Here is a 19512-nt window from a genome sequence, read left to right as displayed (position 1 = left end):
CTATAAAACACTGATATTTTAATCCAAACTAGACCTTGACCCGCCCGACCGGGCGGGTATTTATTTTATGTTTTTAGCTTTTTATATTAAATTATGTATTTGTTATATTTAAATATAAATTTAGATTGAAATAATCTTTACAGTTATAATAAAAATTTAAATTAAAATTTAGTAAAATATTCTGATATAAATTTTTAATTTCCTAACTAAAATAATATAGGAGTGAGTCATAATTTTTTTCCAATTTCAAAATCTTAGCATCTCTTAAAACAAATAAAATAAATTTATAAATACATAAAATATAATTTCTATTAAAATAAATTTGTTGAAGAAAAATGTTGTTGTTTATTTTTATAGCTGACCCGTGACCGTATAAATATTTTTTCTGTAAAAATATTTGCTTTCACTTTAAATTTGTTCTTGATACTAATGATATATATATATATATTATATATATATATATATTAGTAAATTAAAATGTATTATGTAATTATGGAAAGAGGTTATTTACTTGTTTGTAGTATTAATGTGTATTAAATTTAAGTATATCATGAATTTGTTGTTAAATCAATTTAGGAAATTATGCATTAAATTAGGAAAAGACAAAATCTTTAGAATTAGGTTTATTAATTAATTAAGTGGCATTAGGTTGTAAATATTTTGTAAGTCTTAGGGTTAATTTTAAAGTGTACTTCTATTTTAATAAGATAGATATATTGGTTAATATTAATTATATTAATGTTTGCACCATATAATTATATCTCTAATACACCAATGAAAAACTATTAATACAAAAAACAGTTTTAACATTGTTCTTAAACAATATGTTTTGGAAAAACTCGAAATTATATAAAACTATATTATGTGCAATGGACAAACTCTAAATTGTATTGACTACTATAGAATATATGTTATGTGTTAAAACAAAAATAAAACCCGCGCGGTCGCGCGGGTCATGATCTAGTGGCTATTAAAATTGATGACATTACTTCCGAAAAATATGACATAGATTATTTCATTTAATGTTGATTTATGTTTTTGGTAAACTTTTTAATATATGGTAATAACTCATACATTACATTTAATATTGATATTTATTTTTGGTAAACTTTTTTAAATATGGTAATATCACATACATCATCTATAAAATAAATATATTCATATATAACATTAAAATTTCAAAATTATATTTTATTTTATTTTCTATAATTATACAATTTGTATTACTGAATCTTTAAAATAATGCTACAATTTTTAAAAAAATTTGATTTCTAATCGTAAAATCATTAGTTTCTTATATATCTACAAATTTTATAAATATTGTTAGTTCAAATTTTTGATAATTATACAATATTTTTAAATAAAAAATCATTTTATCTTGATTTAATATTTAAATAAATAAAATATATATTTAAATATTGGTAGAAAATAATAAAATCTATAATATTTAATAAACCTTATTTTTAAATATAAATTAAATTTTAAAAACAATTTTACTGCACATGGTGCAGGAAAAGGGGTGTATTCAATTTAACATTTTATGTGATTTGATTTTTAGTGGAGTTTTAGATGATTTTAATAAGTTGCAGAAATTTAGGTGATTTTTGTTAAACTACTCTAGAATATCATGGGATTTGAGTTTTAATTTTTTTAACTAAGAAACTCCACCCAAACACCCTAAAATCACCTAAAAACTTTAAAACTCCACAACTTAAAATATTTTCAATAACAGTGGATTTCAGAGTACTTTACGAAATGTCAAGTTCAATAACTGTGAATTTTAAATGAGTTTTTAAAATTTCATGTTTGAATAACAGTGGATTTGTCATTTTAATACAAATCACTCTCAGTTGAATACACCCCCTAGTTTTCTATATTTTTTTAATCTTTTTACCATCAAGAATGGACTTAATACATTGATGAAACAAAATTGAGTGGGAATGGTTGAAGATCAACCGATACTAACACATCAAAACAGAAGGAAGTTTATTAGAAACTTTCATCGTCCACTCCCGTAGAGGACTGAGTGAGTAACAAACATAGAGTTGTCTGAGGAAGACGACAGTGATAGTGAAGGGATTGTTAGTCGTGCTGGTGAAAGCGCCATTGCAGTGAGAACTCCAATTCCTGGTGAATGTGGCCAAAACTCTGGCAAAGCTATGTTTCCGTTTACATATTGCACAACTTGTTCCATGGTCGGCCTTGCCTCTGGAACAAGGTTTGCACAGAGCAAACCAAGTTTCAAAACCCTCTGGACTTCTTGGGATGAGAATTCTGTCAGCCTTGAATCTTTAGAATCAATCAGAGAAGACCTTCTCCAGCAATCACAAACCCATTTGATCAGTAAACGTTTTTCAGCAGACAAGTTAGGTTCCACGGGCCTCCTCCCACAAGTTACTTCAAGCAAGAAAACACCAAAGTCATATACATCAGTTCCAGTGGAAGGTCCCAATGTTATTAGCTCAGGTGCCATGTAACCAACAGTTCCCACTGCAGTTGTTGTGGTTGGCTCAGCCCCTCTGTCATATAACCTGGACATACCAAAATCACCCAACCTTCCATTGAACTCTGCGTCCAACAAAACGTTAGCAGCTTTGATATCTCTGTGTATAACAACTTGGTCAGCTTCTGTATGTAAGTAGCTAAGAGCTGACGCAATATCTTTGAGAATCACAAGTCTTCTCCACCAGGGAAGTGACGTTCTATTAGGATCAGACAAGTAATTGTCAAGACTACCATTTGGCATGTACTCAGAGACCAGGAATAACTCGTGTTTTCGTCTGCAATAACCAAGAAGTGGAACCAAGCTCCGGTGTTTTAAACTCCTCATGCACACGATCTCAGAGACAAATTGCTTCATACCTTCCTCACGGTCATGTGATACTCTCTTCACAGCCACTTCTCTCAGTTCTCTCCTCCGAGAGAGTGTTCCTTTGTAGACTTCACCAAAACCTCCTCTCCCAAGAAACTCATTCTTGTTGCTTTGTATAGAGATTTGTAGGAGTACCAGAGAGGACCATATTCTTTTTCCCAATCCTTTCTTACTTCGGCGTACAAGTTCCTCCTATACATATAAGCTCCAATAAGGAGCCCCAAAACTAAGAAAGCTATTAAACCAGGCAGAGCATACAACACCAGAGATGAAGACTTGTTTTTACTTTCTAAAACCACTTCGCAAATAATATTATAAATATTTATGAATTATTTGTCAATTTTTTCCAGAAATTATCATCATGAGTGATTTTAATTGTCTTAATTTTTTATCTTAAAAATAGATGATTCATTATATCTTATGATCACAATTAGCTACTACGCTATTTCTTAGCTACTACGCTATTTCTCTCTTAATTCAGGCCAACGAAGATTCAAAATTTGTCTACATTGTCTGAGAAACCAATGATATCTTTTCAAAAGGGAGAACCATATTTGTGCTTATGTTTTGTTATTGGAAGAGGCTGATGATGATGATGTATCATATCTTTGCCTGTTCAAAGCTTTTATGTTTGTTCTAGTCAGTGCCGGCCCTGAGATTTTGGGGGCCTATTACACTGTCTATGTAAATAAAAATTCTGGGGCCTAAAAAAAATTTTTGGGGGCTTATGTCTATGTAATTTTCTTCAAAATTTTTGGGGGCCTGTTACAAATATTTCATTATGCATTGCTCAGGGCCGGCCCTGGTTCTAGTCCATGAATATCCGCAAACATGATCGACTTTGCAGTGTTGAGCTCATCACCTAGTCCTTACTCAGGACTGGTCACTACTTAGACGTGGGCATATATTGATTCGGTTTTGAAGTGGTCTTCCTCCACAAGACAAGTTTTGTGAGGACATATTCTTCTTGCATATGATTTTTGTATGATGATGTGGTGTTAACCTCAACTTTGTACGCTTATTAGATCATTTGATATTTAGCATTTTGACTCGAATGATCAAACTGCAGTGTGGATTTTTGCTATAAATCCGCAAATTTATATGCAACTCTTTGTTTGTTATATTGTTGATTCACATTATTAATCTATTAGGCCTTTCGAATTTTGCTAACCCGTTCTTACACCCAACAAAAAAAAAAAGGAAATTAAGTATCCAAATTGTTTCCTCCCATTGCATCGACTATCTTCCAACTAAGTCCCCCAGCTTCCTTCATATCGTAAAGTAGTTGATCGTACGAAACGTGTCCTCGCTCGCTTAGCAGCCTCAGAATCTTTCTCAAACCCTCCATGTCTCTTTGTCCCTCTACATAATCCACACAGCTCATCAGCACAACCTTGTGTGGCCTCCACCCTGGCTTGCTCACCTCTATTGCCTTCTTCCATCTCTCCACCGCCTTCTCCATCTCCCCCGCCATCTTGTAACCCAGACCCAACCTCTCCCACGTGCTCGCCTCCTGGACCACCATCTTCGCTACTTCCTCCGCCTTGTCCATCATCCCCTTCTTGCAGTAACCTGTTATCAACAAATGCGGGATCCGGACATCGAACAAAGCGTGTCCGGCTTCCCACTCTCCCATAATCTTCTCAACACCCTCGATATCTCCCACCTTAAACAGCGCGCTGATCACGCTTAAATATCCAGCGTTGTAGAACCCATCAAGCTCCTTGTACAAGGTCCAGAGACGGTACACCTCTTGTTTCTCCCCAGCAGCGCCGTAGAACGACATGAGAACCTCGTAGGCATGCTTTCTCTTCTGCGGACTCACCAACCGCTCCGACTTACGCAGCATCTCTACCCCCTTCTCCTTCAAACCGGCTTTAATGTACGCGTTCGCAGCGTCGGCGTAAGTGCGCCAGTCGAGCTCAAGCCCCTCCCGGTGATCAGACTCACAGCTCAAAAGAAACTTCTCCATCCCCTCGATGTCAGATACAAGGGAGTAGGCGTGGAGGCGCGTGTTGACGGTGAAGATGTCGGGCTCGACGTTCCCGTCTTCCATCTCGCGGAGAAGCTTCTCCAGCATTGCGTATTCGCCACACCTGATGTAGAGATTGAGCATGACGTTGTAAGGGAGGCAGCCTCTGAGGAAGCCGAGTTTTTTCATCGTCTGGAACAGTTGGTCGGCTTTGTGCAAAAGCTTCTTGCTGGCGTAGCAGTTGAGGAGCGCACCGTAGAGATGGTAGTTCCTCCTCTCCATAGGAATCTTTTGGAAGAACTTTTCAGCTTCTCTGAGGCCGTTGACTTTGGCAATCAAATCAAGTCGAATTGCTATATCTCCGTCGGAGATGTCATGAACTCTATGCTCACTCATCCAATCTGATATCTAACAATAACACAAAATAAAAGAATTTTTTTTTTTTTAAAACAAGAAGAACAAGAACAAGAAGAAGCAGAAGAATTGGGGAGACCTGGAGGGCGTGGGAGAAGCGGCTGAACTTGCGGAGCATCTTGACGATGGAGTGGAGCTCCGATGTCTTGACAAGATTACCCTCATCAAGCCATCCTTCCAACACTCTGACAATCGGAGCGGAGGGATCGCCGGCCCTCGCCACCCGACGCTGCAGAGTGTCGTTGGGTACTACGGTTCTTGTTGAGAAGCTCCTCGGTATGTAATTTGGCTTTGGACGGACGAGACGGAGGAGAATATGATTCATGCTTTTCGGCGGGCAGGCGGTGGGCTAGGGTTTATTTACGGTTTAACATTCACCGATCATCTTAGCTGTCCCCATTTGGAAAAGGAGCAATCTTGAGCAGACCCAAAAAAAAAAAACAGATATTAAATATTTATATTTTTTTAATTCAGAAATTATGCATGAGTTCTCTCTAGAGTATGGCTACATAATTTACTACAAAACAGAATATAAATACATTTCAAGATAAATAAATTATACATTAATTTTATCTATTTTGTATATAATTAAACTTAAATTATATTAACGTATATATAATATATTTTTAATATGATTATTTATCACATGAAGCTTTCTATTCGTATGGTTTTATGATTATTTGAATTTTTTATGATAAAAATTTAAATCATTGATAATAAAGTTTCAATATGAGATTCTAATAGTTTTAAAAATTTAAAACTATTTTTAAAAATTCAAATCAAATTTTTAAATTAAAATATTAAATTCTCAATACTTGGTTAATGCAAACTTCAAATTTCAAATATTTATGTATTTTATATGGTATATAGTTTAACTTAAAGATTTTAAAATATATGTATAGATATATATATAATATATATATATATATATATATATATATATATATATATATATATATATATTAATATGACTATCTATTAAATGAAACCTCATACGCATATGGTTTTATGATAATTTGTATCTTTTATAAAAAAAAAACTAATCATTGTTCACAAAAATTTCAGTGTGGAATTTTTGACAATTATATTAATTTAAAGCAATTTCTAAAAAATTCAAAATATAGCATATGCAGAAAGTATAATTTTGTTTTATGATTAATGAGATTTTTAATTTATTTTAATAATATAAAATTAAAAAAAATGATAGAAGATACACAAATGGTTATTAAATATTTAATATTCAAAATCCTCAATTTTCATATATACTTCAATCATATTATGGAATTTATTAGCTTTTATTTAAGAAAAGAAATGAAGAATATATTTTTATATATTAGTAATTAATTATGATTTGTTTAATGAATCAATAAAATATATATTTATATGTATCAACCTACTTTCTAAGAATTAAAAAAAAATCATTTTTGCGATGACACGTGGCTACTTCAAATCTTATAATGTTTATATTTTAATATATAAAGGATACACAATGTTTATGGGTTTTTGACATTACACAATAACAAACTTGGTAAAAAATGCTAGTTGGTCACGGTTCATGAATATCCTTCATTGTAGAATCATCGATGTAAAATAAAATATTTATAGTTATATAGACTATGTACATTGAAACTGTTGAAAAGTTGTTTTCAATTGTTGAAAAGATGAAAGATAAAACAACGGGGGTGTTGATTGCTGAGTGGGATTCAACATGTTGAATTCTTGCAACTGTTAAATAACCAAAAAATGGAGTCTACTTTTGACATGTGTTTGTTTTCCAATTGGACAATGTGAATTTTAGATTTTTTTGTCTTATGTCATTTATTCAACTACAATGATTAATTTAGTTTTTATATATCAAAATTCGTAATTTTTTCTACTCTATAAATAGAAGTTGGTTCATTTGATTTGGATACCAAAAAAACTTCTATTTCTACTATAATTTCTATATTTTTACCCTTAAACTCTTGATTATATCCTTAACTATTTTAAGAAAAAATATTTAATGACTATTCATATTTTATATTTTTGTTATAAGTAAAAATATAATTCAATTTAAAAATAAAAAGGTTTTATTCTTTTTCATTTTAGTTAAATTAATTGAGAACTTTTATTAATATGAAACTTTGAAATAAGGTGTTGAATTTTATTAAACAAAACTACAGTAGAGTCTACAAAAATGAGTGTGAGTTGAATTGTTAAGTGGAAAGAAAGAAAAGGTGATGTGGAGTGTAAAAAGTAGAAAAGAGAGTGTTGAATCTTTCACGCCAATGTACATAGTTTAATAGATAGACTGAATATATGTATGAAGCGTTGAATATAGTCTAGCATTGAGGGACAATGTGGGGATGATTTATAAGACGCAAAACTGCTCTGCATTACACAAGTAGTGTGGGTAAGATGTTAATTTATGAATACTATAACTTGCACCCAACAATAAAACATTACTAGATATGATAATAAAGTCGAATAATATCAGCTGAAATTTAATAAGTTTGATTAAAGAAATGTTGGTAGAAAGGTAAGGCTCGACGAAAGGCGAACCAAAGAGGTCAAGCGGAGTTCAATGGAGCTAGGTATCAATGCCAAAACTGAGTGAGCCTTGAGTAACACGCATGGTCCTGAAGATAGTAAAATTGTTATGTCCATTATTAGAATATTAAAAAAAGAGCTTGTAAATCAGAAGAATGATCCAAATTTTAGACATTGCAAATGTAACAACACCACAACTTTCAACACACATAACATAACAAGTTTCAATACTGCAGGTACCAACTTACAAATTTTCCACAAACACATACCATAGCTCTTACAAACTTGCTTCTTTTTTATCGTTTACAATGTCTTCATCACTACAACACTAAAAATCACTAACAAACATGCAATATGTGGAGAAAGATTTTATCATGGAGAATAAAACAATATATTGTGAATTATACTAAAAATACAAAACACAAAATATGATATAAGAGTATTCTAAATCGATAACCTAATGCCAGCGAACTTGCTGATCAAATCCAGACAATCATCATCTAATTACTGATATCTGTTTATACCAAATTTAAGACATATCAACAACGTGCAAATTAAAATTGAATTTAAACAATTCATTCATATTTAAGGACAATTGATAATTGATCATTTTGCATTCCTCAAATTTTAGAATCAAACTCCGTTTCTATTGTTTTCTAAATCAATTTTCATTATTTATTTTCCATTTTTAGTTTTTTTCTCAATTAGGTTGGATTCAATGGATTTTTGCGGTCACTATTCACATAAATTTATATATCAAACTTGATTTTCAATATTTAGGTGGAAGGAAATATATTAAAATACACTGAGGTGAAAGTTTAAACTTTAAAATAACAATTATATGTATGGAGGATTTTTTGTCAAAGAAGTAAATAATAGGTAAGGCTGTAGGGATAATGTTCTCACTTGAGCAGTCTCCAAACACATAAATTTTACTATCAATCACTACATTTATAGGATCATGATTGATAGCTTTCTTCTAGGAGACATTAATCTTGTTGTATGATCCGAATAATAGAGAAAACATTAAATGTATCAACGGCAAAAACTTTTTTTCCTACCGCAACCAAAATATTTTTAATTATTAATGAAAGGAAATGGAACCTGCTGAAGGTTGTATTCTTCATTATGTTGTATGAACCATTTGAAGATGTCTCCGTCAAAAGTTTTTAAATTTTTTGGATAATATTTTCATCCCATTGTGGTTTGCAAGTAAAGTTCTAGTGAGGCATTACCTTACAAATTTGTCTGAAAGATGAGGTATCTCTGTTGTGTTCTTTTCTTTAGACTATTTTAAATATCATTAACATGTTTGTATTTTTCGAAAGAGGAGGATGTTGAATTAAAAAAACCTATTTTTTGTTTTAAATTTTTGAAAAAAATTAAATTTTATATTTGTGTTTTTTATAATCATATTTGTGTTTGATGTAAATTTAATTTAAATATTAAATTTTGACTATATACTTGTGAGATATACACATATAATATTTTACACATGTATATATTTGATTAATTCAAACTTGAATAAAGAAAAGTGTAGAATATATATATTATATTTAAATGTGGTTGTAGAAACAGTATTTTAATTTGAAATTGTAAAATGAAGACAAAATTTAGATTTTTTTCCAAATGACCTAATTTTTTATCAAACATTAATAAAACATGATTAAATTTTTATTAAAATCAGAAAAGGGGTTAAACAATATTTGAAAACGTGCAAGATCAGTTAATCGTGAATATAGAAGTGGAGATTTTACCGTGAACCATGTTCTTTTTAAAAACGTGCATGATCAGCTTTTTTAATTAGATACATGGTAATTGCAAATAGATATAATATATAAATTAGATAGAATTATGTAAAAATTGGTTTTTTAAACAAAGTTGGTCAAGTGGCATGGAATGTAATATTCCAGGTAAGGGTAGGGGTAAATATTAAGAATGATTCTTTTATAATAAATTAGATTCAAACTTTCAATTTATTATTTCATAATAAGACCTTATTATATATGAATTTGTTTTAAATGCTAGTTAAGTATGTTATCATAAACTACGAAAAGTATTATAAAAGATAATTTCACTTCTAAAAATCTCTTATATATTAATTGAGAAATATTAAATCAAATCTACGGAATCACCTAATATGACTAACATATAATGACAATTAATGATTATGAATAATAAATATTTGATAACAATTTTTGTATCTTAGCTCTTTTTGTTTAGTTTTATATTATTAAATATATTAAACAATCACATTAATCATATAATAAAAAAATAATTTTTTATTATATGTTATATTTTTATTTTTTTTAAAAATGACTACAAAATTAGAAACTTTAAAATCCTACTTTGAAAATTTTGTGATCAATGGCTTGATTTATTTTTTGTTATAACAAGATACAAATGATCATAAAATTGTATAAACATGGATTTTTATTTAATAATATAAAAATAAAATTAAATATATATATATATATATATATATATATATATTCAGCTAACGACTTAAAGTAAGAAAATGAATTGCATCAATTTAGTCGTCCAGTTGAAATCCTTCAAAACTATGTGGAAGACTAGAATCAATATATATATATTCAGCTAACGACTTAAAGTAAGAAAATGAGCTGCATCAATTTAGTCGTCCAGTGGAAATTTTTTAAACTATGTGGAAGACTAAAGTCAAAGTAATTCTATTTTGGAAATAATACTAAGCTGCTGGTTCTAAAACTATTAAAATGGTTATTAGTGATGTTAAAGTAAAATATTAAAAACAAATTTTAGAATATATTTTTGTAATAAAAATTAACTTGATGACAACATTACAGTTTTTATAGGTATAAACAGGGTGATAAAAATTTCAAACCCAAATCGATCAGACTCATCTTAAATTCAAAATAGATTCTAATCCACAATCACAATTACAAATGCTCAACCCAAAATATAGATGATTATATAATAAAACATAATTGTATGCTTATTAAAAAAAAATATATATATATTTTAATTGTCAATACTATATATTTTTAATATATCATATAAGTTTTGTGCAGGTCTTATCCTAATTATACTTATATTATGAGGATTTATGTATGATTGAACTACAATGAGCCTTTCTATAAGATTCACGTTTAACCTGCATAATTGGTTTCTTTATATTATGAGGATTTATGTATGATTGAACTACAATGAGCCTTTCTATAAGACTCACGTCTAACCTGCATAATCGGTTTCTTTGTTACTCGAAATCATATACAAACATTAATGAACATTTTAAGGAAACCAATGGATCAATGCGGATTAAACATTATATTCTGATACGAGGCCAGTGGATTATATGAGGCTAATGGCCGTAAAGAAAAAGAGACGAGCTGTGTATATTTTGTTTGGAAACAACAGTTGTTAACTTGCTATATTATACTTCTGGACTTCCATTTATCTCGGCCTTGTTATCCACGGGAGGGAATATAGCTATTGGTGTTACCAAACATGTGTCTAAAATGAAATAATTCCTGAACGAGAAACCCCAGAGAAGGTTTACCGACCAAATGCATCTCTCAGGGCTTTAACTGATTAAGGCAACAATCCTTTCTTCTCTTTTTTCTGGTTTGCTTGTCAAGCAAAAAAAATTAAAATTATATCTTTTCCTTTTCTTCCAAGCAATAACCAAAAGAGACACGTTCTTAAAAAAAAAAAAAATACTCTCGCAGAGGACTGCTTCTAGTTCTAGGTAGGTGGTCTGTGTTCTTCGAATTAGATCACTGCGAGGAATGGCGAGTAGAAAGCTGATTCGAGATTTATTCTTCACAAAGCAGCCTCTCTTCCTCCGATTTGCCCGTCAACGGGTCTGTTCCATTATCCGATTTCTTTGTACCTGATTACGATGGGCTGATTTGATTTTGGTAATTTTTTTATGTAGAGAGTGGGCGGAAGGCTAGGGTTTCTGCCAGCCAATGGGTTTCGTCGCTAGTTCAGTGTTTTCACCGACTTGTCCAAGAAAATTAGAGGGGAAGCTGAAAGGTATAATATTCGACTTTGTTATTTATATGCTTTATTTTTGTTTTCTTTGGTAATTTTAATATATGATAGTTTCCAAATTTTGTGTTTGCATTTGTTGTTGCAGCAATCCTGAATTTCAAAAAACGGTGAAGGAGCTTAGAGAAAAGGCAAAAGAGTTTAATGGTGTCAAAGAGGACCTCAAAGTTAGGTAATTTGCACTTGCACAGCACAGCACCTATGTTCTATTTTCACAGGAAAAAGCTTATGAGTGAAATAATCGAAAAAAATGCAGAACAAAAGAAAAGACTGAGCAGCTCTACAAGCAAGTTGATGGTGTCTGGTCTGAGGCTGAATCTGTCGCCAAAATGGTACTAGATCCTTTTTTTTCCCTTCCAAAGGCATTATCCATAAATTAAATAAAAATAAATAAATCATTTGCAAAGAGTTCATCAGCTGCTGGGTTGTGTATATTAAGAATATAAGTAGCACTTGTATAGCTTGTACATTGTTAAAAGGCTATTCTTACCAAATAGTTTTGTCGGTACAGGTGTCTTCAAGTGTGAAAGACAAGTTCTCCGCGGCCACAGAGGAGGTTGTTTTTCTGGAATCCTGCTCATTTTTTTTTAGTCCTTTCAGTCGTCAATATTTTTTTTGGGGGGAGGGGGTTAATTTCGGTTATGGACTTTTTGTGGGTCAGGTCAAGGAGCCATTCAAGCTCGGTAAGGAGGAGTTATCAGGCACAGGAACCTCTAAACAGCAGCAGCAGCAGCAATCAGGCGCTACTGAGGGAGTTCAACATACATTATTTGAAAAATTCAAGTCAAGCATTTCTTCTCCCCTTGACTTAGCGAGGAAGGGACTTGACATTGTGAAGGATGAACTGCGAGGAGGCTCGTCTAGAAAAAAACACCTGGAATACACACCTCCCCCGCCGTTTACAGGTGTGAGAAGTACACGAACGGATCTGGTGTTCACTCCAACACAACAGTCCAAGTTGCAAACAAAGTGGGAATCTTTAAAAGAGAAGGTAAGCGACTCTCTCGACCCTCTTTGTCTCGTGCCATGCTTTTTTGTAAGGGCTCTTCTTAACTTGTTAACTTTTGAATTTTGGTTTTTAGATGCAAGCTCATCCTGCTTTTAAACGTCTTAGTGGGATGAGCGAGCCTCTTGTCATCAAGAGCCAAGAGGTAATTAAACTATTTTTCTCTCTGTTTAGTCATTACTTCATTCAAAGATCTTTTATCTTTGCATTAATCTCTTTGATGATACTTGTATGCATTTGTAGATTGCAGAAGATGTTGTGGAAAGATGGGAAACCAGTGACAACCCCATTGTTCACAAAATTCAAGAGTATGCTCTAATTGCTTCCCTATTAACACAATTTACATACTTAAAACAACTTATAAATGTGTGTGTGTTTGGCAGCTTAAACGAGGCAGTGTTTAACGAGACAGATTCAGGATCAACTTACAAAGAGATACGCCGCCGAGATCCGTAAGTTGTAGAGGCTGATTGGTTAGTTGGTTTGAGAATCTGCCCGGTATAATGATATTATTATCTGTTACATGGTCAGATCTTTCTCCTTGCCGGATTTTGCTGCAGAAGTTCATGAAGCCATCAGACCAGTCCTGAGTGCATATAGCAAGGTTAATCTCTGGTTTTTGAAATGGATCATCATCATCTTCCATATTGTTTGCCTCTAATGATTTTTTTTCCCCATCTATGAGACTACAGGGAGATGCTGAGGCATTGAACAAGTATTGCAGCAAAGAAGTGATTGAACGGTGCACTGCAGAGCGGGCAGCTTTAAAAGGCCATGGACTATTTTTCGATCACAAGGTAAAAAGTTTTTTTTTTTGGTTAAACTTTGGTTCACACACCCACGAGAAAGCCATGGCTTCATTTTTTTTTTTGGGTTCAGATTCTGCATATATCGGACGTACAAGTTGAAGAGACCAAGATGATGGGAACCACCCCCATAATTATCGTCAGGGTAAATGATCTTTCCATTATTCTTTAACGTGGTTAGATAAAATTTTGCATTCTGATGGATTTGTATCACTAATCATATTTGATGACAGTTCCAAACGCAAGAAATCTTCTGTGTTCGTGACAAGAATGGCAAAATCAAAGAAGGAGGCCAGGTAAATAAAAACTATTGAACCAATAAATAATATATATATTTAGAAATCAAACGAGAAAAAAACATATATAAACGGTATTGATTTGGATGTAGGACACGATACACTCGGTGTACTACAAGTGGGCAATGCAACAAGTGGAGGCAGGAGAAGAATCTATGTATCCTATTTGGAGGCTCAGGGATGTACATAAACTTGGTGCTACTCAAGCTCTCATTTAAAATCTTTGTTTTTTTTCTTTTTTCTTCAAAAAAAAAAATCCTTAAAGCTAAGTCTTTATTTATCTGCAATTTACCATTTAGAGTATTGCAGAAATGGGTTCCCATGTTTTGACAAATATTTGGGTAAAGAAGGTTCTTAGATTTTGTCCCTATAAAGAGATTCAAAAGAAGTTCAAAAACTCATGAATGTGTAAGAAACATTTACAATTGGCAATGAATTGTCATCAATAGTATTTAAAAAATAAATTATTAGAGAAAAACTATTTTAATCAGTGATTTGTGATTCCACTTTTACATAATTTTCATGTAACCAAAATGGTAGGTACCCTCACAAAGTTAGATGAAGAACAAAAACAATGTTACAAATGTGTATCGTAGACATTAGGAAAAACGGCCAAAACCAGCCTAATGTATCCAAATATAGTCAATTCATACCCAGCGAATATGCATGTGCCGAAACATACCCATACTATTTTTTAGTTCAAATTACATACCTAAACTTTTTTTTTGTGCTAAAACCTACAATCTTGACATCTGGCAAACGGATTGTGGACGGAAACTTACGTGTCTGTTATAAAAGAAACGATGTCGTTTATACTTTGTGATATTAACAAGATCTGGACAAAACTTCGTCGTTTTAAAACCCTCTCTCCCAAGGACATCACGTAAAGACTTGCTTGTGATGAGAATTAATCTGTTGTTTGTTTGTTGTAGTGAACAAGATTTGCTAGTGATCTTGTGCGAGAATTTGAAAAGATCAGAGCTGATAATTTAGTTACCATAGAAGATTTGTGCTGATAATCAACAAAAGACAATAATATATATCCAGAAATTACACAAAGTCGTTGCAAAAGTTATACATAAAACGATGGTGTGGCTGGCAACTCCAATACCAAAAGCACAATAATTAAATAAACACTCTACAACCAGCAACAAGGAATACCAGTCATGCTCCACCTTCTACAAACACACGTCTTCTCAACCATATTAACCGTATGAGCATGATTATTCTCTCCAACTTCATAAATACCATTACCACTTGGTATCACTCGACAGTCAAACAAATGCTTCTTCTCGGCCTTGATGGTATTAGCTACCTTTTCACTGTATTTTGCTTGCCACTTAAATGCCTTAGTCCTCCTCATATCCATACGGATCATGGCTTGCCTTCTAACTGTCTCCAACATCTCTACCAATGGCATCTCTCGGGCAGTGTTGAGTGTATTGTTGTAGGACTCAGAGAAGTTGTTGGACACATCTTCACACACAGAAGTAAAGCTGAAGAAAGCTCGGCTACAATTCTCTGGATTCTTCATCATCACTGCTTCATAAACCCGAACATCAAAGTCCTTCAACGCTTTTAGAGCTACGTCATAGTCTCCAATATTAAAACTCTTCGCAATAGCCCAAAACAAGTCCTTAGGAAGTTCTTTTCCTGGAAAAGCTCTTCTTAAGTTTCCGTAGATGTGTCTTGCACACATACGGTGCTCAACTTGAGGCAGTTCTTGTTCAACAGCAATTATCAGACCCTATAATTGAGAACAAACAAGTTTAATAAACCATGAAAACAAACAAGTTAAATGAATAGCATTTTACCACTTACTTTTTGCCTATCAGAGATTAAAGTGAACCCTGCCCCATCCAACAGTGGTATAGTGTGAAACGTGCTTCAAAAAGGTCACTGCAAAACAGAGAAATATCCAGTTTAGCATTTCGTCGAACAGTTGGTGTGCATAAAACGAAATGGTATTTTCATTTCAAATTCTTTGAAAAAACCCAGAATTGTTTCATATATATTTTGTTTTAACATGTAATAAGCCAATCTAGTATGCCAATCTCCCAAAATTGTGTAAAAATCATAAACCCTAATCACTGTAAATATAATTTTGAGAATGAAGGAGAAGCTTACCTCATCGAATCCATTGTTGGAAAGAGTTTCAGACATGAAATACAAATACTTTTATCAATCTATGATGAAGAAACTCTGATTACATTTGTTTCAGATTTTTAGTTTGTTTTTTTAATTAGAGACGAGAGGGTTTTTGTTCTTGTTTCAACTAAGAAGCTTTTGTCTAAAAAAAAGTAACACTAAACCACGTCATTAAACATGTGGCATTGACATTAGGTTTGTTTTAACGGTGGATTAACGGGTGTTAACATTAAAGCTATGATTCAAGGTTTTAGCACAAAAAAAATGTTTAGGTATGTAATTTGAACTAGAAAATAGTATGGGTATTTTTCGGCACACTCATATTCGCCAGGTATGAATTGACTATATTTGAATACATTGGGCTGGTTTTGGCCGTTTTCCCAGACATTAAGCAGCAAATGTTACGAAGTTTAAACCAAGAGTGTGTGTATCATCTTGAGATAAGATTTTGAGAAGCGGCGTAGAGATTAAGCAGCAAATGGAATATTCTTGCGTTACTTTTTGACTTTTTGTCTTCCTCGCGTCCGAATTAAGCTCAAACACAACCTCTGTATATAATCTTCTCTCTTATCTACCTTATGATTAACACATTCATGAGTTTTTGAGCTTCTGAATCTCAACTACCATCTTGCAGTCATGTCTTGCTTGAGAGTTAAGGTTTTCCCAGTCAAAAGAGTTTGGAAGAGTTTAACCAACAAATTCCACAAGCTCCGGAGATCCAAAACCAAACTCCAAACCCGGTACGGTGCATCAGCTTCAGCTTTAGCCAACCGCTGTTCAGGAAGAATCTTGGAGACAGAGACTCGAGTGTTTTATTCCTTATCCGGCTAAAGAGAGGTTGCTTGTTCAAGAAGAAAGGAAAACATGTTGTATACGTCCATAAACTCTTCAGAGAACCAATCTGGATTCCAGCAAAACAGTGGAAACCGGAGAAAGAATTGGTACCAGAGAAGGGAATAGACGAGAGAGCCCAAGAGTTCATCAACAGAATGAAAGCAGAGATGATCGCTGCTGCACGCAACTCATAAGCAGACTTGATAACTAGTAGTAGTTACTTTCTTCTTGTGTATAGAACAGGGGCCAACTTCAACCATTCTGTTTTTTTTAAAAAAAAATCATTTCTCTAATGGATTTAGCTCAAGTCTGGCTTATATATCTTTCCTTTTAACAATATATTAGTTCACTAAAAAGAATGAGCTCAATCGGATGGTGATAAAATAAGCTTATTGAGAATGGTCAAACTGAGATGATTGTCTGTTTAATAAGAAACGGTATATTTTGGTTAGTCCTTTGAAAGCAGCCGAACAAACCAAAACAGAAAGTGGTGGTTTGAGAGGAGCTCCTTCCTTCCCTGATCAGATTGAGAGTTAAGAAATAGGTCGATCTGAAGCATAATCATTCAGAGAGAGAGAGAGAAAATATATATATAAATACATGGGGTTACCTGGCTGCAATAGACCCACCCACAGTTTACCGGATGGCAAACCAGTAGTACATACATGTATGGATCAATAAGTTGGCGTTTCTGAGAGACGAAACAATCCTTTCTGTCTTAAAGAGACGAGGCTGCTTATTCTCTGTCTGCCCAAAGCTTTACTGGCATTGGTAACTTGGGATAGAACAATTGACTGCTAGGCATGCTACTTTGCCTTGTTTTCGTTTGATGATCAGTCAACTTTGTTAAAAAATATTTCGATTTTTTTTATATTAAATTTGATACTCTTTGAAAATAATTAAAATTTTGATTTCTCCAAATAAACAAACTGCTATTTAACTCACTACTATTCGGAGTAGTACACAGACGGTTTCATTAAGAGACAAGATAGCCAGTAAAAGAAGAAGATCAAAAAACAGAAAAAAAAAACTAGAGAAGCTAAGCCCTTTCAATACTTGACAGGTGCGCCCTGGGTGGGTAGGAGACCAAAACGCTTCTTCAACAAAACTCTCTCCTTTGAATATTTATCATCAGGGGAGAACCGGGCTGCAATTAGCACAACAACCCAACTGGTTTTAGATTTCTTATAAGAACACAAAACGGGTTCGGGATCTGTAAGGAAGCATAGACTCACCTGGATGGGCAGATTCAGTGGCTGACCCGAGCGGTGATTCCTTCTGCACAAATCGAATTTAATTCATGTTTAGGTAATAATAGTAACACATTTTGTACCGACAGTGACTGAGCAAAAAAAAACATGATAAGGTTGTTTAAATCAAAAACAAGATCAATCAATGTGTGTACTAAGAGAACTTTTATAGGCTAAAAGGCTAAGTTTAAACTGGCAAAACCAAGCTCAAATATGTCTGAATGAATTTCCATCTGCGACTGAAACAAACTTATATCTGCTAAATGCTAATGAAAGATCAAGAAAAACAAAACCCAGAGCTTAATATTCCTTGACATAACCTTTTTATTTTAAAAGTCAAACCAAATATACATGTTTTGAAACTTTAGCCATTGGAGACAGAACTACAGGAGTAGCTAAGTAGAGTGAAAATTAACTTAAAAGAAATCAGTAACTTCCATCCACCTCAGAAATATTATTACCAACCAGTTATATACATTAGGGCTATCTCTAAGAAAACAAAGAAGCATATAATACCCCAATAAGAGAAGAGAAGAGAAGAGAATAGAAAAGTGAAACGGTACCTTTGTGGTGTAAACCTTCTCACCCTTCTCGTTGATATAGCACTGAAGATACATCGTCGACCTTTGATCTCGTTGAATCCCTGTGCACAGATGTTCCCTGCCGAGAGTACGATTTAGGGTTTTACAGGAACAGAAGGAAGAAGAATGTATATAAAGATCCCAAGTTAAAAGAAAAAGAAATGGGCTTTAGATAAAACCAGTTAAGCCCAATATTGACATAATGAAGAGCCCAATAAACTAAAATATCCAAATAACTTATAGACGACTAGTAAATATATGTACAGCGCACAAGATCAAACTTTAGTATTTTCAAAAACCATATAATTTTTTTCTAGTTGAGAATAAATGTGGTGATAATATATATATAAATCACTTCGTAAATAATATTTAGGGATATATATATATAAGTTATGTGAAAAATATTTGTACTTATATTTAGTTTATTTTTATTAATTTGATATATATATATATATATATATATATATATATGTGTGTATTATTTTACTGATGGTTTATAAGTTAATAATATATTTTTTTTTTGCTAAAAGTAAATATTTATATAGAATGTTTACTTTAATAATGATATAATATTTATTAGTCACTACCATATTTAGAAAATTTTGCCAAGAAATATAAATCTTTATAAAAGAAATTATATATGTCACAGTGCCATGTCATATTTTCTAAAAACCATATTATTATTTTTAGTTGAGAGTGAATATGATAATGACACATATATAAATTATTTTGCAAATAATATTTAAGGGATTACTTATAACTCAAACATTAA

General features: G+C 32.5%; 4 protein-coding genes and 2 pseudogenes across 6 annotated transcripts; 2 read left to right on the top strand and 4 right to left on the bottom strand.

Annotated features, from left to right (window-relative positions):
• Positions 1–1999: 1999 nt before the first annotated feature.
• On the bottom strand, positions 2000–3186 carry LOC108825150 (L-type lectin-domain containing receptor kinase I.7-like; annotated as a pseudogene).
• Positions 3187–3927: 741 nt separating this feature from the next.
• LOC108823591 (pentatricopeptide repeat-containing protein At2g20710, mitochondrial) lies at positions 3928–5690 on the bottom strand. Of its 2 annotated transcripts, none has more exons than XM_018596828.2 (2): positions 5338–5690; positions 3928–5252 (listed from the first exon to the last, which is right to left on the bottom strand). In XM_018596828.2, exons 1-2 carry the CDS (start codon positions 5581–5583, stop codon positions 4077–4079), a joined length of 1422 nt encoding a protein of 473 aa, XP_018452330.1. In that variant the 5' UTR covers positions 5584–5690; the 3' UTR covers positions 3928–4076. The 2 variants fall into 2 exon arrangements, with proteins under 2 accessions (XP_018452330.1, XP_018452331.1); XM_018596829.2 differs by having other exon boundaries at positions 3928–5245; positions 5338–5478.
• A 5629-nt stretch (positions 5691–11319) lies between these two features.
• On the top strand, positions 11320–14286 carry LOC108823806 (mitochondrial import inner membrane translocase subunit TIM44-2-like; annotated as a pseudogene).
• Positions 14287–14940: 654 nt separating this feature from the next.
• Positions 14941–16602, bottom strand: LOC108823805 (uncharacterized). 2 transcript variants are annotated; one of them, XM_056994622.1, is made up of 3 exons: positions 16055–16602; positions 15795–15826; positions 14941–15562 (listed from the first exon to the last, which is right to left on the bottom strand). In XM_056994622.1, exons 1-3 carry the CDS (start codon positions 16066–16068, stop codon positions 15066–15068), a joined length of 543 nt encoding a protein of 180 aa, XP_056850602.1. In that variant the 5' UTR covers positions 16069–16602; the 3' UTR covers positions 14941–15065. The 2 variants fall into 2 exon arrangements, with proteins under 2 accessions (XP_056850602.1, XP_018452589.1); XM_018597087.2 differs by having other exon boundaries at positions 14941–15674; positions 15749–15826; positions 16055–16468.
• A 33-nt stretch (positions 16603–16635) lies between these two features.
• LOC108823804 (uncharacterized) lies at positions 16636–17177 on the top strand. The gene is given in 2 exon segments (XM_018597086.2): positions 16636–16835; positions 16838–17177. Coding segments are annotated over 2 exon segments (390 nt in total). The 5' UTR covers positions 16636–16711; the 3' UTR covers positions 17104–17177.
• Positions 17178–17797: 620 nt separating this feature from the next.
• LOC108825842 (H/ACA ribonucleoprotein complex subunit 3-like protein) lies at positions 17798–18878 on the bottom strand. Its single transcript, XM_018599194.2, has 3 exons — positions 18723–18878; positions 18145–18187; positions 17798–18056 (listed from the first exon to the last, which is right to left on the bottom strand). Exons 1-3 carry the CDS (start codon positions 18774–18776, stop codon positions 17959–17961), a joined length of 195 nt encoding a protein of 64 aa, XP_018454696.1. The 5' UTR covers positions 18777–18878; the 3' UTR covers positions 17798–17958.
• Positions 18879–19512: the final 634 nt, after the last annotated feature.

This window comes from Raphanus sativus, chromosome 9 (genome assembly GCF_000801105.2).
Source record: "Raphanus sativus cultivar WK10039 chromosome 9, ASM80110v3, whole genome shotgun sequence".
NCBI classification, from domain to species: Eukaryota; Viridiplantae; Streptophyta; class Magnoliopsida; order Brassicales; family Brassicaceae; genus Raphanus; species Raphanus sativus.
This window is presented reverse-complemented; position numbering and strand designations above follow the sequence as displayed.

Bases quoted from the DNA above. Each gene is read 5' to 3' on its own strand.
- LOC108823591 (XM_018596828.2), bottom strand. From the start codon at position 5,583: ATGAATCATATTCTCCTCCGTCTCGTCCGTCCAAAGCCAAATTACATA. The intron at 5,253-5,337 runs GTCTCCCCAATT...TGTTATTGTTAG, and splicing joins GCTTCTCCCACGCCCTCCAG to ATATCAGATTGGATGAGTGA.
- LOC108823805 (XM_018597087.2), bottom strand. From the start codon at position 15,626: ATGTGTGCAAGACACATCTACGGAAACTTAAGAAGAGCTTTTCCAGGA.
- LOC108825842 (XM_018599194.2), bottom strand. From the start codon at position 18,776: ATGTATCTTCAGTGCTATATCAACGAGAAGGGTGAGAAGGTTTACACC. The intron at 18,188-18,722 runs GTACCGTTTCAC...CGATTTGTGCAG, and splicing joins AGAAGGTTTACACCACAAAG to AAGGAATCACCGCTCGGGTC. The intron at 18,057-18,144 runs GTGAGTCTATGC...TGCTAATTGCAG, and splicing joins CACTGAATCTGCCCATCCAG to CCCGGTTCTCCCCTGATGAT.